The sequence below is a fragment of the Neodiprion pinetum genome, chromosome 2, assembly GCF_021155775.2.
Source record: "Neodiprion pinetum isolate iyNeoPine1 chromosome 2, iyNeoPine1.2, whole genome shotgun sequence".
Taxonomy (NCBI): domain Eukaryota; kingdom Metazoa; phylum Arthropoda; class Insecta; order Hymenoptera; family Diprionidae; genus Neodiprion; species Neodiprion pinetum.
In genome coordinates, this window is record NC_060233.1 from 11,075,586 (window position 1) to 11,102,492 (window position 26,907).

The 26,907-nt window shown below is 36.2% G+C and overlaps 1 protein-coding gene across 4 annotated transcripts in view; it reads right to left on the bottom strand.

Moving 5' to 3' along the window:
• Positions 1 to 26,907, bottom strand: part of GABA-B-R2 (gamma-aminobutyric acid type B receptor subunit 2) — a 187,492-nt gene that overhangs the window by 35,523 nt on the left and 125,062 nt on the right. For all 4 annotated transcript variants that reach the window (XM_046609721.2, XM_046609720.2, XM_046609718.2 and 1 more), the window contains exon 3: positions 9,545 to 9,712. In XM_046609721.2, the coding sequence (XP_046465677.1) occupies positions 9,545 to 9,712 (168 nt within the window). The remainder of the gene's footprint in view (positions 1 to 9,544; positions 9,713 to 26,907) is intronic.

Below are 26,907 nucleotides of genomic sequence, written 5' to 3' on the forward strand. Positions count from 1 at the left end.
TGGGCTCATTTTTCAAATATATTCGAGAAATTTTACACTACATGATCCGACTTTGCATCAAATCACCCAGGAAGATCAGGACCAAAAATTCGAATGAATGAAAAAATTATACGTCGTTCTTTGAAAAATTTAAACCAGATTTTTTATTTTTGCCCCAAAAAATGTTAATTCATCTGTGCGTCTATTATCATTACTTTTTCTCACAAAAACCGATATTTACAGGTATTCCAAAACCGAGTTTTTGTTATCATTGCTTCAACTATACAAGCGATATGAATGGACATCGATGATTTTTTTTTATTGAAAACATGCACTTTTTCATTGCTTTTCAGACGATGCAAAGTTTGCCTGGATTCACTCGAAACTCTCATGACTATTCGACGTGATGTAAAATGAAGGGTAGAGAGTCAAACACGATTTCTAGTTAAACATATTCGTGAATTCCACGTCAAACAGATCTTTCACGTTTTTGTGCTGTTTTCATGATCCGCAGAAAAGGTGAGCGATTGATCCAGCCGAACGATATTTGATATAGTTTTTATTTTATTTTGACTCCTATCTGAGGGGAAACCACGAAGCTTTACTGCCAGAATATGTCATATCCCACCGCTGTCACCAGCATATTACGACCACGACGGGAAGTTTCATACATTCGGTTCGTTCTCGTTCAAAGCGCAGAATAGATAAACTTCTGAATAGGTATACTGGTATTGATAGTCGATGCTTGCTTTCTCGGTGTGACGGTAAATGGCATGAATCAAAAAAAAAAAAAGAAAAAACATGCAATCAAATCTGTATTTTCAGGCCTTTGAATTTAAAACGATGTACGTAGATATTTTCGCCAAACTGCCTCACAGATTCGTTGAAATTTGAAAAAAAAAAAAAAAAAAATCGTGGTAGATTTGTTTTAACAATTAGACATCGTAACAGGAACAAAGAACGTGTACGTATCTGGAAATGATGTTTGGGAAAAAAAATTTCTAAATTCCAATATACGAATATATGTGTATTATAAGTAAGGGTATTTTTCAAATTCCGACAGATTATTCTGCGAGAAGGAATCTCATGCGCTGAAAAAATGTCAGCTCAGAAACGATCGCTAGATAAACTGCACTGAAAATTTGTTTCAACCGCAGTATTGTGACAAGTGATTTGTTAGAAATTCGGCAAGCCGTGGTACATTTTTTGACGTATTGAATACCCTTGACACTGAAGTGATTCTGTGGCGGTGCTGCTAGACGAAAATTTGATCTCCAACATAACCGAGCGTCGTATCAGCGTGCCATATTGTTGGATTTCATATCATGCCTCGAAGAGGGACGAGGGAGGTAGATACGAAGGAGGAGGAGTAAAAAAAAACAGAAGAAAGAGTAAAAGAAATGAAGAGAAAAGGGAAAAAAAAAAATGAGAAAGTTGCTGAATCAAAGTATTACCGGGACGTGAGTTCGCCTCCTCTCTTCTCCTCTTTCAGGGGTGAGCATATTTTATTTTGATGCCTCGCGCAAGGCTAACGGAGGAACGGAGGAAGCAATATCCGTTAGCTTCCATTGTCGGCGAGGTTGTATTGTGTCTATACCTCTAAGAATCACCTTCCAAAGGGCAGAGATACATGTTTTATCATTTGACAGTTACGAGCCCGAATCCGTCTCCTTTTTCCCCGTCTTTCAAATAAATTATATCACGTCGTAGAAATATATTATATCGTTTATACATCCGGATTTCGATTATTGTCAGTGGCTCCGGTTTCTTCATTTCGTACTTAATCGAATCGTAAATGTTTCGAAAAAAAGTCTCTCGCTTAAAGGACAACCTAGTAGAAGTCAAGGTTCTCTAGAATCCTTGACAGAAAACCTGACATTTTATTTGTATTTAAAGTTGACATAAAGAGTGAGGCAAGATGAGAAAAAAAAAAAAATCTTGCCATCAAGTTTAAGAACTAAAGGAGTTATACAAATTTTCTAGGTTAGGCCAAACTGTAATTTTATTTTCAATAAATCGGACGTTTCAAAAATTTTTAATGATGACTCTGTTACATTTGAAAGTGCCGTAACTTTGAAATTTTAAGGGCCAACAACGAGTCCTGTAAATTTTCTTTTTATCTTCGTTTTTTTTTTTTTTTTTTTTTTTTTTTTTTTATGTAATTGTTTGCGCGTCACGAATATTGACAATTTCTCATAGTTCCATCCAGTTTTTAATTCTCAAGGTACCTACTTTCGATTCGTTCCCTCGATTGATTTTTTTTTTTTGTAAATTTTTTCAGTATTTGTTTCTCTTTTGATGTACGAAAATAAATATTTCGTAAATAGGCATAAGAGTACAGTAACTGAAAAAATTTCCCTAAAAACCTGGTCGACTCGGCAAAGAATGGCCCGTGTGAATTAATTATAATCTCCAGGAAACGATCTTCGATCGGAAATGCGATAATCGCTTCGGGACACAGACTCGGTAGGCCGTATGGCATTAATCATATAATCTAGGGATGCAGCGCGAAGAAGCCCGAGGGAAATATGGCAGAGCCACCGCCATTTTGACCCCAAAAAACAGAAGGGTATAGTGCAAAGTCGGTAAGCTCGTGTGAAGGGCCGCGCAACAAAAGTGCTCAAGCACTGTTTTTACCAAAAATCGGTTTTTTCGATTTAAGATCATACAGTAGTCCTACCCTTACCGACCGAGCAAACTCGCCCTTCTTCTTCTTATAATATTGAATTAACGTATTCAGAAAAGTTACCGATATCCCGAAAATCGCCAAAAGAATTTGTGGTTTTTAGGCACGCGTTACTATTCCCACATTTTCCGCGCTTTGGGGGCTGCAAAAGAGCAGAGCTTAGATATTTCACGCAAATTCGGAAAGAACGAGGAGTAAAATGAGCCATTGTGAGACTGTTTTCATGCAATACTGAGGTCGCTAGACGAGAACTAGAAATTACAATAATTTCGTAAATAAAAGATGCTAAGTTTGTTTGTTTGTTTAATATAGGAAGAAAAAGTCTGAGTTTACTCGGTCGGTAAAGGTAGGATTACTAAGTACACGAGTTTAAGCCTAGGCAAAAGTGACTTTCGGCAATGTCTAAAAATTCTACGAATCTACACAGAATAAGAATTATAACATTTTGTCAATTTTCCTGTAGAACTTCTGACGAATTCCAATAACTTCCAGTTATTCTGTACAAACGTCTCAATTTCGATGCAGGAAATAAATTTCGGCAAATTTTTCTATGAAAATTGTTCGATAATTTATGAAAATATCTGTGAAAGATATTCATAATTTCAGTTTTATCAAAAATATTCTTTCAGAAATCTCGTCAGATTTATTCAGCTGAATTAAAAGAAAAAATTATTTCCCTTTTCCCGATTCAGTTTCGTTTACCAAATCCTACAAGCTTACAATTTTTCGAAGAATTCCTTTCGCGTTTGCGAAAATTTTAATTCATTTTCGTTATCTAAAGAAATTGAGTTTCTCCAACGAATAGGAAAACTTTGTCGTGCGGCCCTTCATATTGGACAAGACCAGACATTGAGCCCATGAATTTTACGGGTGTGTATGTATTTTCCTTGGGCTATTAGCGCTGGGTAACGACTTGCTAGTCGCTTTAGCGTAACTAAGGGCTCGATGTAATTTAGGGTGAACCATAAAACGAACCAGGTACTACTAATTCCTCCTTTTTCGCGGCTTACAGGGGCGTTTACACCGAAATGGGCGCGTGGAACTGACGTAAACTTTTTAAGACCGACCCGCAGGCGACTATTTTCCGAAAATACCGGCGAACCAATTTTTATACCTGAATTGTCGGTGGAATTAATTAGATACGCAAGGTTTTTTGTTGTTTTTTTTTTCGCAGTTTTCGCCTAGGAATTATTATTATTGTTGTTATTATTATTATTATTATTATTATTATTATTATTATTGTTGTTATTATTATTATTATTATTATTATTATTATTATTATTACTCCATTGGCAAAAATTTCTTTAGTTGAAACAGGTTAATAAGCTATAATCGTATTTCCATCTATCCATCAGGTTTTTACCTAACCGCTTCTGATTGGATGTAAAACTTTTTTGGGTCATGGAAGCGGTTCTAAAACACCGAATTTTTTCATGCTACAATTGTTGATTTATGAGTATATTCAAGAAAAATTTTTAGTTTGATCTTTTTTGAAATCCTCGAAAGAACTTATAAGAACATGATTTGTTTTATCAATTACTTCAAGATCGGTTTCACGATTAATTGATTTGTTTTTCTTGTTTGTTTTTTTCTTTGCGATACTTTGCATAATTTATGATAAAGGTGAAACAGTATATTCTGTAGATTTGAAAATATGGTAAAAATTTTAGAATATTTTCGACTTTACAGAAAGTGTTTTAGAATGATAAGCAGGATGAAATTGAATCTAAATAAATACATATTTCCAAAAGCCTGAAAATCGATTTGAAAAAACAGAGAATTAATTTTTATATTTATAATAAAATTTGAATATTTCCGAAGATCCCAGAAACGTTCGAATGCTTAACGATTCTAGCAAAACAAAAATTTTCCAAATGCAAAATATCGGTGAAGAAATTACGATCCTATTGTGAAACCGATATTAAAATGATCGGAAGGAAAATTGAAATACTTGAGAATTAGTCCAAAATTTAAGAAAAAACTTGAAGCTACGAAAAATGTTTTATTATTCATGATTCAAAAGCCATTGCACGAAAAAACGAGAGAAAAAAAATCATGATTTTTAAAAGTATTACTACCGGCTGAAAGAAATTGAATCGAGATTAAAAATGGCGAGGTAAAAATTTCTGTGAGTTGGAATGGAATGCTCCGAATATTGGCGGTTCAAACGCTATTTTTCGTACGAGTAAAATCACGCGGCTTAATTTTACGTTGATTTTGCTTCCGATTTAATTTAAAATCGCAGGAATTCCGAAAAAAAATTTCGTTTTTTCACACAGCGCGATATTTTGACGCAGTTTTTCAGGGTGGATTGTATTCATCAAGACCGCGGAACTGTGAAACCCGATATTACGGGTTGATTGAATGGAATTTCTAATATTATCGACAAAATCACCCGGCTGACTTTGACAGCGATACATCTTCGTCAAACGACAATATGAATGCCCCGAGACTAATTGTGTAATCAACCTGCAGCCCCGCGCATGAAACACACAGATTTTTTTTCCCCTCCCATCGCCATCGAGAATCAATTAGTCGTTATACTCGCCATATTCCTTTTTATCGATTTCCTGTTAACTTCTCTCCAAAATCACATACATTTTACTACTGTTATTAAGTACCGCTACGTCACTTTTCTATCGTTTTTGCAAAGATAGATTTTGAAGTTTACTTTGAACAATGTAAAAAAAAAAAAAAAATAAACAGCTGGACATAATTCTTATAGGATTTTGAACAAAGTATTTTATAATATTTTTTTAACCAAATTTTGAATAGTACCAAAAAATTTGAACACGATACTTGACGAAAAGTCTTACTAATTCTGAATATTTTTTTAGATATAATATTCTGATTATTTTACGTGCGAGTCGACTGGATCAAAAAAAAAAAAATAAAATATTCAGAAATCGGCCGGAGTATTTTAAAAAACTTACAGAAAATAGCAACTTTCTTAATCTTATACATCGTTTCTCGAAATGTTTCTCAAAACTTTTTCATTCGAAATCTGGAAGACGTTTTTACAAGGTTTTCATGATATTTTTGGAACAAATCTTAATTTCAAGATATTTTCTCATCGTAACAAAAAAATGTAAAGTAAAAAATGTAGGTTAAAAAATTTATTTTCTGTTCTTCACGACTGCATTGATTAGACATACAAAAAAAAATCAGACTAATTAGCGTATTTCAATGATGACAAAAAATCGATAAATCAACTATTTTTCGAACCATTACATTGGGATGATCCCTTAATAAATACGTGTGGAATTATTTGAAGGATATTTGAATGTTGCTTGTCGGAAGGCTAGGATTATTGTTATGGCTGTTATTATTTGATTTTTCTTGTAGCTAATCAAATTTAATAAAATTGAGGATTTCATGAACAATTCGGCAGTATCCTCGTTTCGGAAATCTGTGACAACAGACGACGTGCAGCAAAGTTCAAGCTCGCGGCGAAGTAATAAAGTAGGACAACGCTCCTCAAATATAACTGAAGCATGCAGGCATATACGTCACACAACAGGTACGCATGTTGGCATATCGTTAAGAGCCCTTGGGAAACAAGTTTACCCTTAACTTGACCCAGTATAAGCGACCAGAAACTATTCAATGAGGTTCCACGTGAGTATCGCTGTTCAAACTCACGAGTAGAAACTACAGGTAGAAAAATGTGTTTCTAATTCATTTCTCTTCGAATATTTACTAAATTATTCTAAAAAACGAAAAATATTCTTTAAAAACCACGGAACTTTTTATTACATTGAATCACGCGATAGTGAAAAAATCTTCAAATTTCAATGTCAAGGACAGAGTACAGTCGCAAAGATTTTGTGGAAAACTTTGACACATTCTTGGGGGTTGTTTTTTTTTTTTTTTTTTTTTTTCACTGAAATTTAAGGAGAAAATTTTTTTACGCTTTTCAGAAAAATTAGAGAAGAATTATTTCAGATCAAAGTTGGAAACGGTCTTTATTTTTCTTCCAAGAAAAGTTGCGCAAAATCTTCTGACAAACTCTTATATTTACTTTGGACTTTTTATATTAAAGGTTCATTTTTGTCTTTCAAATGTCTGGTGAAATTCTACAAAAGTGTGAAAAATCTCCACATAATCTGTGATGATTATAATCTTCGTATACAATATTCGAATTTCGATAATCTGTCGAGATGGGTATAGAAATGAAAAAGTCTATCGGACTTTCAATAGAATATTTCACGGTTCTTCGGTGTGACCTAAAAAAGTTTTCAGAAAATAATCCGATAAATATTTCCGCATGAATTACACAGGGAAAAATGTTCGGTGTTCGATAAATGCAGCTATTAATAATTAAACACCGACCACAGCCACGTATAATCGGATTTATTTCAACTTTGTGTGACCTGGAAGCTTCCTTTGGCTAATTCTACGTGTATTCGAACAAACCGCGACATTTCAGGTTACTTATTCATATAACCGAGATGTATTCTTAGTTCCTGATTTAATGCCGGATGACTGACAACAACAGGGTGAGAACAGCATTCGAGAATCCTATATTTGTAGGTTAAAAACGACGGAAAGTCATATCAGGGTGTCAATAACTGCCAAGTCTTGCTGTTTTGCTTTCCAAGTTATGCCCCAGTGAACACGTTACCTCCATATGACGTCATAGATAGGTCACATAGAGATCGTCGAATTTTTACATAGATATGACACAAAAATGACTTTAATGATGACTCTGATATGATGTCATGTAGTATGACATCATTATGACATAGTACTGACCTAAAATTTGACTTTTATATGACGTCATGATTGTTGCTTAAATATTACGTAAATATTATGTCTTATCCCCATCATATGTGTGACGTCACATCAAAGTCATAAATTTATATATTATCTACGTAAGAAATAAATCACACATTTACATAAATTGCAAGTCATATTCTGACGTCAAAAGGATATCATAATACCGTCATATGCTTACGTAAGAAACAAGTCATATTTTTACGTAAAATTGATGTACGATGAACGTCATACTTAAGTATCAGTTCCGGTCATTCTTTCACATACGAGTGACATAATACTAATGTCACGACGGTATATTGTAATAGAGGTACAGTAACAAAATAATCACTATTTATAAATGAAAAATACAAACATTTTGACTTTACAAGGTCTGTTGTAACAGTTATGTTATTATAAGCATTCTCGAATAATTTTTATCACTATGACATCAGAGTTATGTCATCGAGACGTCAGGCAAGTTATAATCATGTCAGCCAGACGTCACAATTTTTTAAGCATTCGACGCAACTTTATATCACCATTTTACCTCAAATTTAAGTCATCTTGACGTCAGCTAAATAACAAGTACGTCAGCTGGACGTCATATTTTTGTAAGCTTCCGGTACCGACTTTACTTCTCTATGACATCAGAGTTATGTCATTTTGACGCCATTCAAGTCATAATGATGTCAATTGGAGGTCATATTTACGTCATTTATCTTACGTAAGAATCTTACGTCAGGAAGTGGAAAATTATGAGTCATATGTGACTCATATATGACTCACATCTTACGTAAATCATGACGTGACATGACGTCATTCTGACATCAGTTTGACATAATTGTGTTCACTGGGGCCGTAATAAGACTAAAGAAATTCTAATTAACCCTAGGGAAAATTTTTGTCGTGAGAAAAATAAAACAAAAAAAAAAAAAGAAAAAGAAAAACTCTGGAACTGAATATTTCATAAAAATTCGCAAAGACATTGCGAAGAAAAGGATTTTTTGAAGAGGGAATCAGCGAAATTAAAACACCGAGTAAGTATCCAGTAAATCCTGAATTACCATGATTTATTTTTATATTTGCACAGTGTTGAGAAAAAGATGAAAGAAAAAAAAAAAAAAAGAAAACATCGTGAAAGGCTGTGAACGAATGTGAAGGAGAATGCGAAACTGAATGAGTTTGTTTGGATTTGAATCCCGCGGCAGAAAACAACACAACAAGAAGAAGTAATCAAGTAGATCCGTTCGACCAGTGAATAGACACTGAAACCATTCACGGGACTCTATGAATTCAGGATTCGTCTAATTAAGGCTTATTAACAAGGCAGCGAGCACTCTCGAGTCAAGCATTGAAGGAGGGTTGTTGCATTTTCAACTATCATAACGATGCCGGTGAACAAAAGGCGCTGTGTGTTTTTAGAAACGTGAAGCATCAAAGTTAGCAGTGGAATTTGAAGTTCCTTTGCACGAAGAGCATCTTGCCAAAGCGTATCATTTCCCTGATTAGCTGCGCCATTTTAAAAAATTTTTCATAATTTTTTTTTTTTTTTTTGTTCTTCCTTGATTTTATATCAATTTCGCACGTTGAGGGTAATTTTCACCGCGTATATATTATGTATATTATTCAGTATATTTTACTAATATGTAAACTGTTTATTAATGTCAATTTGCAAAATCGTAGAAATCGATGGACAATAGATAATTTTCATTGTGTCGTCATTATTCGAAAGTTTAGAACTAAAAACAACTCTCTCAATTTTCGAAACGTTCGAAATGTAAAAACAGTTATTGAACTTGGATGGAATCTTCTGAAATATAATTAACGAACGTGGCCTACAAACCGAGAGCAGTCGTTTGTCAGAGCAACGAGCTGGGACAAATTCAGACGACAATTAGCCGCGATGGGTGTAACTTCAAAAATTTTGACAGCTGTCGGTGTTGAGCACAACTAATAGCGACAACTGAGAACGTTTTTGAGGTTAGGTTCGTGACGGTTGGTAACCCTGGCAAACAACTGCTCTCGGATTTTAGCGCATGCGCATTATATTGTAGCAGACGACGGACGGACGTTCGATATCAGCCGCGATTCCGATTGAAACATGGCTTCGCATTAACTTACCAGTGCGTATCTCGGCTCGTTTTGATAAATCGTGCCGACTCTGGTCCAGTTAAAATGCTGAAGCAGCGCCACTCGTGGCGCGTTGAACGCATTTTCCGACGGCACCACCCTGAAGAAATTGGGAAAACTGTCCTGCGTGAACATCGGATGTGTGTCGGCATAACTCAGCTGAAACAGAATACGCAAGAGCGTCGTTTAATTGCAGGAAAAATTTTCGCGCTTTTGTCGGAATTTTTACCCCATTTTTTTTTTTTTCAAAAAAAAAAGTTAGTCATATCAAGTGAGACACAAACTGAGATTGCTTGAAATTGAATTCCTTCAAAGCTTTAGTTTTTCATATTTTCGTTGCTAATTGGGTTAAAACTGGAAAATGCCTGGAACTTCCGCATCTTCGGAACATTAAAAAATACCAAGTTGCTATCTATTTAACCAGCAAAATTCTTGCAGCTCTCGCAAATATCGGTCGATGATTGAAAATTCCGAATTCGTTTGTTTGGTTGTAACGGAGCCTAATTAGTACGTGTTTAGAAAAGACGAAACAAACGTCGAGGAAAAAGTGGTAGGGAATGAATTTATAATGCCGTGTGTCGTGACACAACGTCCTCGCACGCAATCCACGAAAACACGCCATCTGATTCGTGCGTTGCGTGTCGGCTGTTTTAGCAATTAGCAGAAAAAATAGGCGAACGAAAAATTACGTACAAACAGTCGGGAAATAGCGGGATGTGAAGTAGAAACAACGGAAGAGAATGGGTCAATATCATCCACTAATTTCTGCCCAACGCCTTATGGATTGTATCTACAATTTGTTAAATTCGAATGAAAGTTTTGCTCCGCGTAATAGACAACTTTTCAATGTACGACCACTTAACGTAATTATAAAAAATATTTTGATCCAATTTTTCTCTGTTTTCAACTTTCTCGTCACTGTTATATTACATTTAATTAAAGTGGCTGCATTTCATGTTTGGTTGCATATACCTGCTGCATTTGAACGGAGAGTTCTCAAGCATCGATGAAAAGAATTGTAATTAGTTAATTGAAAAATGAAAATAACAAGTGTAACTGATTGCACAACTAAGACGATAGTAAAACACATGAAATTTCTGCGATCAAATGTATTTGTATTTTATCATTCAGGCAAAATGAAATATGTAAATTCCAATTCGATTTTGTAATTACAAATGTAATTTGATTTGTGATCGTAGTTGTAATTAAAAAATACTGATCACATTTGTGTTTGATTTTTTTCTAAGTAAGAATAACGACAAATTCGTTCGCTCCTATCATGGATCAACTGAAATAGATCGGTAAAAAAAGTGTCCAAAACCATTTTGCAGAAAATGATTCACTTTTTCGAATTAGAACGAAGTATAATTTAGGCGTATCCATCGCCGTTCGTTCAACATATTGATCGAAATGTCCGATTTTTATTTTTTTTGTCCAGTTTATTTTCCACGTTTTTCCGACTAACGCCGAGTATAAGATGTAAATTTTAACACCCTTGTGTCGAATTTATTCCCACGCTTGACAAATTCCCGTTGAATTTTCACGTTGTTATGAATCGCTTCGTGAGGTTAAAAAGTGGGATAAATAATGTGGCGCATGTTTCAGGGCGAGAAAAAGAAGCGCGTTATTATAATACCAACTTTGTAAAGTCCGCGTTGAATTCAGATAGCGAGGCACGAAGAGCGGTCGGTCGAGTTTTATTAGTTCGGAAGTTTAGTTGACGGTAGAGCCGCAAACGACACCTGCCTACTTTTGTCAGTAACTTGCACACATATAACTTATCCGATCATTATTCATGCCGGCTCGTCTCGTCTTCCCGGCGTCAAGGGTAGGTAGGTTTAATGTACATATCGCTCTAAGCCACCGGCTTCCAAATTCGGAATACTCGCTATAGTACACGCCTTATACAGCGGGCCGTAATCCCCATAAGTCGTTGGATAATGTGACCCGCATTTCCCCCGAGTCCCATTAAGTATAATATTAGTAAAGGGGGACACGCGGCTTCGTACACTTGGTCGCAGTGATTCTGAGGCGGCTAAGTTTCTGAACAAGTCTGTTACGTTGGCAATGAAGATTCGACCCGCAGCGCCACCATCGACTGGCCGCGAAACGCGCTCAATCTTTTCTCCTCATTATTATTCTCTGCGTGTAAAGGATCCTTGAGAAATAAGCGATGGGAAGAACTTGGAACGTTGCAAATAAGTTTTATTTAATATACAATTTGATCAACGTGCTATTCCATGTATGAGTGTGATATTAAATGACAAGATCTATGAGAGTGTCTAGATCATATTAATCACTTGAGAAACAGTTTTGCGATTCTATTAATCGCATGAGTCGTCAACGAATCAAGTGTATCGCGATTATTTTGAATTGAGATCGTACTCTCGGTATCCACGTGCGAGCACAATGAGACAAGAAGTAGTACTGACTGCCAGCTAGAAGAGCCGGTAACTAGCCGCGTTATCAGAGGTTGTGAATAGTTTTGGCTAGTTCACGTTGAGCGGCAGCTGCTTTTTGAGAGATGCCTTTGAGAGTACCGATTCTCAAACAAGGATGAATTTCTGACGACTGAATGATCCGTCAACAACTACAATCCAAGAGCATATATTTGCCAGAGCTACCAAGCGTTATCGATTTAGACAGAAGATTTCAGCGATGTACGTAACCTCAAAATTTTTACAGCTGTCGATGTTCAGCACACGACTGGCAGCTACAACTGTCAAAATTTTTGAGGTTAGGTGCATGACAGTCGGCTGCCCTGATAAAAAACTGCTCTCGGATTGCAGCGCATTCGCGTTAAATTATAGCAGACGAAGAATTATTCAATTGTTGATAATTCACTCTGTACAAAACTGAACGTTTCTCTGTCTCTCTCTGACCGTATGCTCGTTTATTACTCCAGAACTACCGAACCAATTTTGATTCCTTTTTTTTTCTACGGATAACTCCAACGTCTGACCAGATGTTAGGCTTTATTTTGTTTCAACCAGATGAATAATTTTGGAGATATAACGATATTTGTAAGCCAAGTCGTTACAGGGTCATACACTTGCGAAAACTCTGATTGAACGCTTACAGATAGAATAAAGTTATGTTGAAGAGTATATAGATGTGTCTAATATTTTGCCACAAAAAGAAATAGAAAATATTCGTAGTCTGAGCCGCAACAAGCTGCTAGTTTTAAACATAATACAACTCATGACCATCGAATTTAGTAGTTTAGGGTTAGTTTCGACGGTCATGGGTTACGTTACGTTTGCAAAGATTCCGCCAGTTACGCGACCGGCCGATGGTGGCGCTGCGGGCTGATTTCTGCATTACCGGCGTGATCGACTTGTCCAAAAAATTGGACGTCTCAGAATTGCTACGGACAAGTGTACGTTGCTTTGTCACTACTTCCAAAGTAGGTATAAACTCCGAGTTGCACGCTATATTTCAAAAGCGAGAGTAGTCTTATCTCGCTATCCGTACGAAATTATTCCTCGCGACAAAAAGAATTACGATACCCTGCTTACAGACAAATGATATATTCTTTCGTTGCAGCTACTATACTTATTTGTTCACTCATGATTTTAAAATACGCGCATGAAATACCCTTTTTACCGTGAAATTACCACCTGCTTTCGACTGCACGCGAGCCCAAAATCAACTTTTAACCGTTTTCACTTGCCGCGCTGGCGAATCCACTCGGTGTATATTGTGTGCTTAGACTGTAAAAAATTTTCCGATGGGAAACAGGGGAAAATACGAGGAAATGTCCATAAAAGTACGCTTCAGGTCCGGCCCATCTTCATTCGGAACATACGATTGTTTCTCCTCATGGATAATTTGTTCACTTGGATTAATACAAGTTTTCAAAGAGAACAAACTTCTCAAAATTATTTCACCCGGATTTGAATTTTTCACGATATTCACAGAATTAACTTAATTTATATCATACACTGTATGATCAATTTTATATATCTCGAATCAGTTGAAAAGAATTTCAATAATCTTTCGAAGCGGTAAATTATTGCTTATTGAAGATGCGGTAAGGCTGAATTTTCGATGCAACAATTACCGCATTTATCGACTTTGAAATCTTCGAAACTCGCGATGATTAGGATCAACATAACTGTTAATTGATACTGTTCGCAGATTGTAATCGTGGTATTACAAAATAAAGCTGTCGCCTACTAACATGTTAAAAATATACGAGGTGGTAACATTAATTTCCCTTGTCTTATCTACAGATCTGCAAACACTGCGACGTGTGTTTTGATATTTCACGGCAACGGTTATCCACTTGGGAAATTAATGACGTGAGATTTTACCGCCGGATCTCGGCGATAAAAATTCGCAGAAATGTTTGAACATTTTGTTTAAAAATTTCTCGTAAATATATATCATGTTTCATGAACATTCACATACACGTTTCTTTTGGATCTTCATTTATCATCACAACATTGAACGAATTGTCCAATTTCTTTTGTTTCCGCGTACTTTATGACGGTAGTGCTTTATGAAAATTGATGGGATGAAATTCCGAAAGAAATTGGATGATTTTTGGGAAACAGTTTGTTTAATTTTGCGAAAACTCGGTCAAAGAACTTTGGACATAACTGTGAAAGAAAACTTTCAATAGAACTAGAATTATGAAAAAATTTCAGACTTTTTCCAATAAATGTCAAGGTTTTTCTACAAATTTGTCGAAATAAATTTTTTCTTCAAAAATTAACATATTTGTAGAAAACATCTGTGAAAATTATTGAAATTTGTCAGATTATTTTCAGAAAAACAGAGAAACTATCGGAAATTTACATTCTGATTAAATGGTTATAGAAATTTCTGAAAGCTTCTGAACAAATATTTCGCCAGAAGAGGTAATCTGTGGCTGATCTATATACGACTTGACGTTTTTCATCGGAGCGCGAATTTCCGCAGAAATTTTGCTGTTCGTAGGGTCAAATATAGTTATTCGATGTCAAAGGTTTATCGACGGCGAAGCGATCCGAATCGCCCGAAGTCGTAAACTATCCTCTCTGCAAAGTCTAGACAATTCCCAGGAAATCGAAAAGCCCCGAACAATCCTAGCGCCGCCGTCCCAGAAGTTCCACTACTCTAAAATCTACGGTTTCCTTAATTTACAACCCGGAAAATGTCTCGTTCATCCCCCGTCAGGGTTACGAAACAATAACTCGAAGGAGACGATAATAATCAAACACACGCCGCAAATCTCACCATTACCTTTCAAAACACGAGAAGATTCGTGAGTTTGGAATCAAGTTTTTCCCCACAATTTCATCGCGAGACAGTCGCAGATTCTGCAGTATTTATTAAATCTTTACAAGTTGAAGATTTTTGATGAAAATTAAAGAGAGACGAATTGATAAAATTATGAAGGATTGAACTTGAAAACCGATGTTTTATTTCAAAACGCCTTGAAAGGATGAAGAATTTAGTCGTTAATTATTGTTCGTCAAAATCTGATAAATTGTATGAATTATCTTTCAGGTAACAGATATTCTTTGATCTGGTTGGATGCCCTGTATTCAGCAAGTCTTTGAACATTGCTTCAGATAACGTTGATTGGTGTTCTTTTACTTCTAAACTCAACTTCTAACAGCCGCTGTTGATGAAAGGAGGTCCGGGAATAACCGACGATTATACAGCTGAAAAATGCTAGTTTAACGCTTATTTGAATATTTGAAAATCTATAAACTAAAATCTCAGTTTACTCGAAACAACGCTTTTAAAACTGCTTACACGACAAATTCAAAACCGTTTGTACAATTTTTACGAAACTTGTTACACATTTTATTGTGATGTATTATTTTTGCAGGAATTAAAATGATTCGCGTCCTGAGGACTTCACCCTGTGAATTATAAATTTAAGACTTGCTAAACATTAATAAAATTAAACATACTTTCACATCAGCGATGCGTAGGCATTGATAATAGTAAAAACAAACGCCTTTAAACAGATCACGAGCCAGCATTCAAACTTGCAAGCCGTTCTCACCTTCCAGGTTCCAGGTTTATAGAGAAAAAAAAGAAAAACATGCCATTCGAATTACGAACTACAAATTCAGATCCGTGATTAGTGCTTTTAAGCCCCTGGGATACCATATTGCATAAAAATATGACGATTTTTTAAATTGTTAACCATTATAATGGATCCACCATTAGAAGTGTTGGAAGAATGACCTTGGGTTTGTATATCGGTAATGAAAAAAACCTCCGCCTAGGTGCCAATTTCTACCAAAAACGGAATATTCTTAGATTTTTCTCCACCATACTGGATTTTACAATCTCACTTCAGATTTGTGATCAGCCACCCAAGAAACGACGATTAATAATTTTTATCAAAATCCAAATTATTTTAGTTTTTTCTTAGAGCTTATCGAATACGCCGAATTTAAATTTTGCAAATCTCACCTAAGATTCGTGATTAGCGACTCAAAAAACTCCACGGTAACAATTGTCATTCAAATCGATTCATCCATTCTCAAGATATCATCATTTTTGATTTTTTGGAATTCCCTTATTCAAATAATTGAAAAAGTACCGAACCGGTCAAATCCAAAATCTAATCCGTTCTAAGTTTGGAAAACCCGCGCCGATTGAGACCAAAATCATTGAAATCCGTTAACTCGTTCCCGAGATATCTTCAGACGGATAAATTGATTACAAACATACAGACGTCCGTCCAAAAATGATCTTTTCACGATTTAACGATTCTCGATCTTGAAACGTGGAGATCTAGTGAAAACTCGAGATCACACAATTTCCTTCTTTCTCTGAAAACAGCGAAACTGGAAGTTGACGAGCGACATTTAACTCGGTCGGTAAGGATTTACTATGACACCCCCTTGAACGTGGGATTCGCAAGAGCCTCGAATGCATCGAATCGAATTTACAGCTTTGTCTGGAGCAAAGCACAAAGGGCCGCTCCTCGTGGCGTCTGTGGTTTGGTTCGCCTGGCACTGGCGAGCTTGCGATACAGGATCAGAGCCGGGACGTGGGATTACCACCGGATGATTGTGAGGCTCGTCCTTGATTTCCATTTCGTTTGGGCTGATGACGGGGCCCGCATTTGCAAATAGAAGGACGGAATTAACGCCGCGGCGTTGAAGAACTGCGAAATGGTCCGAAACTCGTTGTTGATGCTCACTCGACGAGCTCTATTCAACGCTATCGGGACCCGCCCGGCTCATAATTCCTCGACAAATGCACATTCGAGATTCCGGATGGGAAATTTCATACGGTATTGCCGTTCACAATCTTCTTCTTACTTTGGTATGTGGTACACTGAGAAAAATACGGTAAAACAGGTATCGTCAAAAAAAACTGTTTGAATATTGTTGGAATTACGAAAAACGAGGTACGCGTAAACATTTTGCGCTATTGTCGATCCTTTTTTGGTAATTGCAACGTAAAATCAGTTTCTGAGGTTTACTCTACTTTTTTAGTCATAAAAGGCTTTAACGTCAATTTATCGTTGCACAAGCGTTAAATTTTCGCAACAGTTACAAGAAAATTTAGCAACATCGATCACAATGAGAAAGAATAGTAACGGATACTAGACTTTCCGATAACAGCTATAAAACTAATTTTCATTTTCTACCTAGAACTATATTTTTGTATTGTGGTAAAAAATGAAAACAGTTAAGGACCGAACGGTAACCGAAACTAAAAATTTCTCTCAGTGTAGTACGGTTAAACAGAATTATTAATTTTTTCTTCTTCTGGATCTTAGATATCACTCGTCGTTCCTAAGATGATGGCCGTTGATAATCGAGTTCTTGGGCCATTTTTAAAAATCTCCAGAAGTCAGATAAAACTCGACGCCGAAATTGAAAGGATTTTAATTAATTCAAATGATTTAATTTAGACTCCGCAAAAAGTGATAATTACATAAGCCTCGAAGTTATAATTAATATTCACTGTCGTTACGACTCAAATTATCGTTACGAAACGAATTGCAAAAGAACCGCACGAGATTTCGAGACGTTGGCAAAAGTTGTTCTTCGTTCGAAAAGAAGAACGGTATAATGCAAATTACTCCGAAGTGATGTCGGAAAAAACTGTAACATTTTCAACAAAATTCTGCAAACAATATAACCATAAAAAAGCTCAACCATCACCAACTGAAAACCAGTCGCACCGAAGAGAAGATAAATAATTAGCAGTCACAGCGATGCTGCAATCGTGCGAAAAAGTTTTAACCAAATTCAAAATAATGGACTTTAAAATCCGGGTGAGTTGGCACGGAATGCCCTATATATTCCCTCGAGGGAACGAATTCGGATGTCGAGGTTAATTAAATTCTCGTTGCCCTTTGCCCAGACGGATTGGCTACAGCTGATCTGGTTGATGGCTAATTGGCACGTATTAGCGTGTCGCATGTCGCCGATTCAACAAGCTCAACAAAACAGACCATGCTCTGAAGCTTCGTTGAACCTTAACGCGAGTCTCTATTCTCGGAATTTCTTTTCTAATCACATTTATCTTTACAAGAATATGGTGAGATGTTTCACACAATTTGAAACAGGACAAATCCGCGTCCTTAGAGTCTCGGAAATTGTAAAAACTTGATGAAATTCAAGTCTCAGTTATTCAGAGTTTCTGGATTTTTTACAGATTTTTAGTTCAAGACACTTTTAGATTATCGATCGAATACTGTAAATTCAAGAATCGAGATTGCTCGAGTTTCGGTATGCAAGTGAGAGTCAAAATGATCGATCGCAGAAAAAATTCGTTTATGCACGAAAGTTTTAATTAATTACAATTTGTAAATGATTGCATTTGAACTACCAATTCCATGTTCGATTCTTAAATTGTAAAACTTAAACTACAAATTTACATGTCTAACTCGCAATCATGGTGAAATAAAATACACGTTACACTTGTAGTTTTGTAATTATAAGTTAAATTGTAATACAATTGTAATTTTCATTTCACTTTCGTTCAATTACAAACTACACATTGTCGTCGCGACTAGAAATGACATTTGTACTTTGTAATTTGTACGTGACTTGGTAAAATTTTGTCTCTTTATATTGATTTTGAGTGACCTTTATGCCTCAAAGAAAAAAAAAAATCAAGAGTATCGTTCATTCGATTTTTCGTAACTCGTTTCCTTGGCACTCCAAATTTTGGCGTATATTCTCTTGTCAGTATGGAAAAACATTTTTTCTCTGATTTATGCGAATGAAAATCGTGACATCGATCTTGGGCTAATTGAAAACGGAAAAAAAATATCGGAAATATTTTTCAGTTCTCTGTACTGATCGGAAAAAATATAAAAATCATTTTGATTACCCGCAGCGAATCGTTCCCCCAAATTTCCGTCTTTTATTGCTAACAGTTGGTTCGATCCATTGCATTAATACCCACCTTTTTATTATCGCATAACCAACATCCTGCCCAAATACGAGCCAACAACCACAAAAACCTTTCAAGATATTAGGTATCAAATCTCAAATATAGCTTGGTTATTGGAGCAATTCGGAACCTACATTCGCTAATGATTGGCTCGTAAGTAAACTGCGTTCTATAGTACAGGAATAATGCGTGGACTGAGAAAGGTAATAATTCTCTTTTCCTTTGTTTACTCTTTATTTCTTGGATTTCAGACACGAAAATAAAATTATTCAAGGTTGAATTTTGGACACTTTTCTGCCTGTCGCATCGTCGTTAAATGCACGTTCGCGAGACGAGCGTGAAAAACTAGATTTCTGGTAAATTTTTTCACCGAGTTACGACGATTGTCGGTACGATGAGAAAATTTGCAAAGAGTTGAGTAGTATCTCTGCTATTCGCAGTGGACACAAAGCGCCAATTAAAAGTTTAATTACGAAAAGCTTGGCGTAAAGGCGAGAGACCTTCGCGGCCTCACAATATACTGTCAAAACTCGAATTATACCCGTGATACGTGAAACGTTATGCAAAACTGTAGAAATAACGATTCCGGATAATGATCAGCGGAACAACCAACAGTCGCAGTTTTGAATTTCCGACGAAACACATTCCGGTTCGCAATTTAATTTTATTGTGAAAATGAAGTGAAATTTTTTTTGAACATTTTTTTAATTCATCGGTAAATTAGAAACAGAGAAAATAATTTTCGTCCCTAAATTTCGGAAGTGGTTGAAAAAATTTATAAAGTTCAAACAGCTTCGCGATGTCGACATAGAAGCTTTACAGTTTTAAAAAGCTTATTCCGAATAGGTAATTCTTCCATGTTCTGAATAGGAAATTAGGAGAAGACGAGAACCGAGCAAATAACCTTTTAATTGTGAATTATAAAGCTTCTGAGCTAATCCTTGGGTCTCAGGTCTTAAGGGATCAAAGTTTTCGGAAGCGGGGATAAGAAATTTTCCCAATCACGGCGTTAAGTTTGTTAATACGTCGTAATTAGTTTTGTTGCATGCAGGCAAGACGACGATCCTGGCGAGAATATTTCTCTGAAAAACCACGCTGATTTAACGTTCAGAAAAGTTAGAAGAAATGTTTTTATAAACGCATTTCCCTTCCTTATCGACCTGGCAAAATACTCACCGAACTGTCTCTATACACCCGTTCTAAATCACCGAATCCATTTTAGCTTACCCCTGGAATTCAGGTTGAATTTCACGTGACGCGGTGATGGAAAATCGAGCAATCGCCCTGAATTATGTCCTTCTAACAGCGGATAGTAGCGATCTTCGATTCGTTTAATCTCATCCCCAGAGACACTAGAAACCCGCGAGTAAATCAGAATTCAATCTTGCAATATCTCTCGGCTATCCCACCGCTGCCACCAACTCGAATTCTTCTGACCGCGATAGCGCGGCCGACTTCCTTTTCGACTCGTCTTCATCCTCCCTGTCCCACCGAGTTTTCGGTCACTTTCTCTTTCTCTCTCCTTTTTTCTCTTTTTCTCGCTTCGGCCCAGCGACCGAACGGTACTTCGTCTATATTAGTGGCTTGCGGAGAAGAATTTATCACCAAAGGACTTAAAACTTGCATCTTTCTGAGGCTGATCATCAAGCATTGCAGCTAGTAATTCGGTTTCAACTGTTTCATTTCATTACTTTTTTACGTCGCCTCTAAATCTTTCCTCAAGATCCAATATTGAGCGAATTTTCAATTCCGAGAGTTGCCAGAGCTGAATTTTCTTTCATTGGAGCGTCGGAAGTTGTTTTAGAAAAGTTTCGGATTGCTTTAGGAAGCCACTCTAATGGTGAATTTTTTACACTCACCACAAAGCAAATTTTAACAGTTTCTAGATATTTTTTTGAAACGTCTAAATTCCTATGCAGGAAATCAATTTCGGAAAAATTATGAAAAATCCTTTCAAATTACTGGAAAAATTTTCGATTAATTTAGTGTTAGGTATTTAGAGAAAAATGAATCTGAACTGTTTCATAAGAATCTTTGAATTTTTTCGAAAAATCCATTTCAGTTCTTTATAACGTGCTTTCGTCAAAAAATATACAGAGGCATCAGACTGAAACTATTTCCTATTGCCTGATAGAAAATGACGTTACAAAAAAAAACATGAGTTATCTTTATAAATCTGTCCAATATTGAACTCAAAATCGACATGGTTGGATATAGTCTGCATGATAAAGACTCGGAGTCCTTATTTTCGACAAAAAAAAAGTTCGGAGAGAATCTTATTTGTTCTCAGAAACTCTTCAGAATCTTGTAAAATCTCTCAGGCATTATGACTATAATTCAAACATTTCGGTGAATTATGATACAGAATTTTTCTCAGTCCGTCCAAACAGAATATCTCTAAACAATTGGCGAGAAAAAAAAAGTGGTCAGAAATTACAGAGAACCAATTCTAACTAAATTTCGGTAATTTCACGATATAACTTGGCTTTCAAGCCCAATGCAATTCCCAGTGTCAAATCAGAATAATCAGACAAACCAGGCCTTTGCTTGTCAGCGTTCGCATCTGACTGTCAATTCCTTTGATCCGAAGTCGAGGCTAATTAAGTACGGAATCCAGCACGTCTAAATTTCTGTTCATTTGCACGCCTCGCGAGGCAAATAATCAGCAAAGCGTCACAGACACGTGCAAACGACTGTTTAATTCAGGATTCGTCGACGAACGATCTCGAATATTCGAAATTCCATACAAAATAATCGAGTTTTCACCCCTTTTTTTATAGTTCTTCACTACAGTTTGTTTTTCCCCCGATACAATTTTTCAAACACGAGCTGAACCTTGAAGCAACTAATTCTTCTGCGATGCGTGGAATTTTTTACCCTCAAGGATGAATTGAATTCCTTTCTCTGCAGTATCACTCAGATTTAGATAATCTCGTTCAACGGCGTATCGAGTATACCGGAAACCGCAGCATTAGTGTGAATGAAGATATCTTTCCAAGGTTCGACGCAGTCAATTTCCGTATTCGGTTATATCGACTTCCGGCAGGCGTCGCGAATCGATGAGAAACACACATCGGTAGAGATATTCAATACACCGATTAACAATCAACTTTGAGGTCAACCGGTAATTCACACTTTGTATTAATTTTACCGCGAGATAGTCGCACGTTCGATATTTATCAAATTCATTGATTCGGAAGCTGCGATAATTTCTAGATAAAAAAAAAAAAATAAAAAAATATAGGAAATAAGAAACGCTGAAATGTTAAATAAAAGCTTTGCTATACAAATGTTTCATTCAACATAGTTTCGTAATGATCGAAATTCTGGCTAATTCATTCCATTCTCATACGTAACAATTTATTTTATTCAGAAGATTATTTTTAGCAAATACACTCGATATGAATTCATTTTTTTTATAAGGAAATCTGATATTATGTAGAACCGAAATTTTCAACAATACCAACACGGTAAAAAAATTCTTCGATAAATGAATTTTGGAAAACGGTCTCAAGACTAAAACGAACAATCGTAGAATAAAATCTAAAATGTCGCAATGTAGTTTCCATAATTTATCTCTGAATTCCTCTGAAAATCCCCGGAGTTTTTCAGAGAATCTGAAACTAGTTTTTTAATCACGGATAATTTACGAGAGATGAAATGCACGGACTAGGCGGAAAATTAAAGGATCAATACCGGTGAACATGAATAGCGATCTTCCTTCGACACCTTTGACCATATTCGGAACCCGCTTGGCAATGGGAAAATTATACTAATCGCCGGATTACGGCGACTCCTAAAATTGATGGATGAGTTCTATTGAGTCGTTTACTGGAATTAGGATACTCAGGACGCCAGTTTTCCTTTCAAAATCGAATCGCATCGAAACAATGAATCGGATGATATATCGTTAGTCCAAAAATTGGACCAGAGATAATCAAGATGAATTTACGAAGGTTGATTGATCAGAAATAGATACATTTTATTAATTTTACAAAAATATGAAAATAAGAAATTCTGTAACTATAAACAAAAGCTTAGACGTATCGATGCTTCGTTAGAGTTCCTTCAACGTAGTTAAAAAATTATCAGAGATTCGTTTGATTTCAGTTTACAATAGATCGTTTTATTCAGATGATTACTTTCTATAAATTTATGTGAACAATGTTTTTTTTTTTTTTTTTAGCAATCAATACGCAGGTTATAATTAATATATCGGTGCAATGTTGATAAGCTCAATGTTCAAATGAAATCGAACGTATCTTTCTAGTCTTTCTCTAATTTATGACATTGGAAAAACCGATCATTTCAAAAAAAATTAAAACGAATAAACGCAAGATTCGTTTGTTTAATCCTATGATGGAATTCGATAGTTCAACATTTCCCTTGAAACGCCTGCGGAAATATTGCTGAAAAAGAAAAATTAAAATGAAAATAAGATCTCGAGTAGAAATCAATAACGCAGAGTCGTTCGTCAGAATGTTGAGAGCTGAACTCAACGGATCAGACGAAAGTAAGAGGCTCGTACTTTCGAGGTTTATTTCCACCCCTGCATTTTGGGACGAAGCATTTTCCTCGATTCTGTCGTAAAGGCTTACAGCTCTTTTCTGTTTATCTCCTTTTCAGGAACGAATTCCCGGACGATATAATACGTCACCGCTTTTCATTCTCCCCGTTATTCTCTAGTGTCGCCATTTCTTTCTTTTTACCGGAAGTAAGAAATCTTTGGTGGCGAAATTTCATTCCATTTATTTTTTGCAATCTTACCATATTTTTTTTTTTTTTATTTTTTTTTCAGTTGGATGGTGTTTACATTTGTTTCGAAACTTAGTTGTAGAAGAAAAGTGTTTATTGATGTTTGTTTGTTGAATTTCGTATTCAGATTCGCAGATGAAGGTGTGAAAATTAGCGAGAAATTCCGTTAATCACACGCCTTTGAAAGTCCAGAATATTACTCGCAGGTGTAATCTCTAATTAAATAGCAAGATCGTTAACGATTGGGAGGATAATTAATTTTCCTTTCCAGCATTCGATGTGCAATTCCGACTTTCGAAACAAACCGTAAGGTCACGGTGAGTAGGTTTGGGGAATTAATTTACGGATAGGCAAATTCATCTTAGAATAGTGGAGGGCGGCTCTAAATGCTGCCAATTTCAAGTTCAGCTTGATTCTCGAACCGTTCTCTATCTCTCTCCATCTCGTTCTACCCGAGCTTATCCCAGTTGATTAAATCTCTCGAGTCATTACTCCAAATCATCGTACAAACTTCGAAACTATTGAGATGATAATTGTTCTGCTGAATGCGGTGATGGTTTGGCAGATATTGCGAAAATTCCTAATGCGTTATCGGATATGAGTGATAGGTTAGAAAAATAAATACCGAACAGTCAGAAAAGTAACTTTTGTTTTCATGGATGCCATAAGAAACGTAAAAAAATTCTAGAGACCATTTGACACGACATTATTTTCACCCAAATTCTGTAGAAATGCTAATCACGACTTACAAAATCAAAGGGCATACAACAAAATCACAGACGAATGAATTCTGGGAGAAATGGAAATGCAACTTTTTTCTGCGGGATCACAAAATGTTTGGTAGTTTCCAAAGAATTGAATTTAAGATTGGTAAAATATGATCAACAATATTCTGTAGTACAGGAATGTTCGGGTAATGGTTTCAAAAAAACTGAAGTACGTCAATTTTGCAAAGAGCTTGAAATTTTCGACAGAAAAAATACGTAGCCACTTATTTTCGGTATAGCAAATAATGAAAAGACTATCGATAAGAATTGAAATAAACTCTACGGCAATTATGATGAGATGGTTGAAATTATCGTCACAAGATTTACACACGCCTGGAAAATTTAGAAAAACCTTGGAGACCGAATTATAGTCTCCAATTCGAAGAAAATTTTTGAAATTTCAGCTCCGTGACGTATTTACGATAATAAATCTAATCGGTGCGGGGCGGCTTTGTGTTTGATCGTGACTAGAAATACGAAAAGGACAAAGAGAGAAAAAAAAAACATGAACGTGAAAAATAGGCTGATCTTGAAAAGATTATCGCACATCATTGTGCGCGACACAATGAAACCGCATTGTAACGAAATTCCTTCTTCACACAGCCAAAGACGCTTTTTAATGTGCACGCCCCTTCAGCAAGGCGTAATCTGTGTCAGGGCCAGAAACCTTCAAAGGAAATTCGAAGGGCTGAACAGCGGGAGCTCTTATCATGCATCACAACTACGGGAAAATTACAAACTTGAAAGAATTACAGAGAGTTTTGGAAAAATCCGATAAGGCTTTTTCAATATAAATGAATTTGTATTTTCAAAAGCTTCGATCGAATCAGCGTTATTTCAACCAAAATTCAATCCACCGTTTTTTGTTTCATTTTTCTACCGACTTCGCCATTTCTGCACGTATTTTTATATTCCTAGTAACGCTTAAATTCTATTTCGACCCCGTAGATAAGTTTACGGTCAAATTTTGACTCAGGCTCTTCTGACATGGATTTGAAATTTTCAACAATTCATGTTACAGAACTGACAATAAGTCGATTCCTTCAACTTCTCTTTCCATGGTTCGATCGGGTTCACCGAGTACGATTAATCCTGCTCTTTTCAACGTTTTCGATGTACATTCTTGAAAATGCAAATATTTTGAATTTTGCTTGAGTAGATAGACGGTACCGGTTTTGGATACAGATAACTTACCGACACTTTATTTAGCTGAGACATACACCTTTTTTCAAATTTTCTAGAAAAGGGTTTGCGTCTTGGCTAGGTAAAGCATCGGTAACGGAATCTGTATCCAGAACCACCGCTGTATATCGATTCCCTTGATTACAAAAACTTATTCTAGCGATGCCGTGACTCAGGTCGATTTCCAGGCATGCATTACGTTTCTCGAGCGATCAAATTCACCCGTAATTCCTCGGCACTATACCACCGCGATAAATTCGCGGTAGTTTTATAAGAACAAGTAAATTTGTTCGCTGTGCAGACACTTTCCTCGATACTTGCAGTGCCATTTCGCCGTTACCCAAGGGCGACAGGCCTCGGGCATCGTGATAGGCACTTCACGCTCAACAAAATTATACTCCTCACCCACTCAATCACGATTGCTTGTCACAGACTTGAGCGGAATCGCGATTTTTCGCCCCAATTTTCTGCTTTGATCGTGAAACGCTTATTGATGATAAAATAAACGGGGGTTCAAATAAACGATGAAATTTTCGTTAAATAATAATTTCTTACAGTAGGATAACTGTTTCTCTTTCGTCCCTTTTTTAGCTGCAAATTTTAAGCTTAATGGAATAATACTTTATTTTGAACAATCAAAAAAAAAAGCTTTTCTCAAATTGAAAAAACGATTCTTTTGTTTTGTTTTCCACGCAGTAATAATTCATACGCAACAAATTTACAAAATACTGAATGGATTTCTGTACCATACCATAAAAATCCTTTCGAAGTGTCTTTTAGACAAGTATAACAAGAAATTTTGAGACATTTTTTTGTAACAAATTAGTGAAATTCGTCAAAACAATTTTAACATAGGTAAAAGACTGTCTGCAGAGTTTTTTAAGACATTTTCGGTATATGGTGTTTGAGAGAAAAATTTCCACTGATGAAGGAACAAGCAGACCTGCATCATCATCACCGGTCATTCATCCTGCAGGAAGTGCCAGTAGTCCGAATTTCCCACAGGATCTCTAACGAATTTCCACTCGGTGAAGGAAAATTAGGCGCGTGTATAATAATAACCGGATGGAAAGAGAGTGAAACGAAGTGGAAATAACAAAGAATGAGATGGGGAGAGGGTTGGAAATAAAAATAATACAGAGAGCGACGGTGGGCGAGTGTAAATACCATTGGACGTCATGTCCCATGGTGGCAGCGGTGGGACGCAACGAGATTACGAGCTTCGTCCCGGGTCCAGACACGTGTAATGCAGCAGGAGCAGAGACACAACTAAGCCGGAAG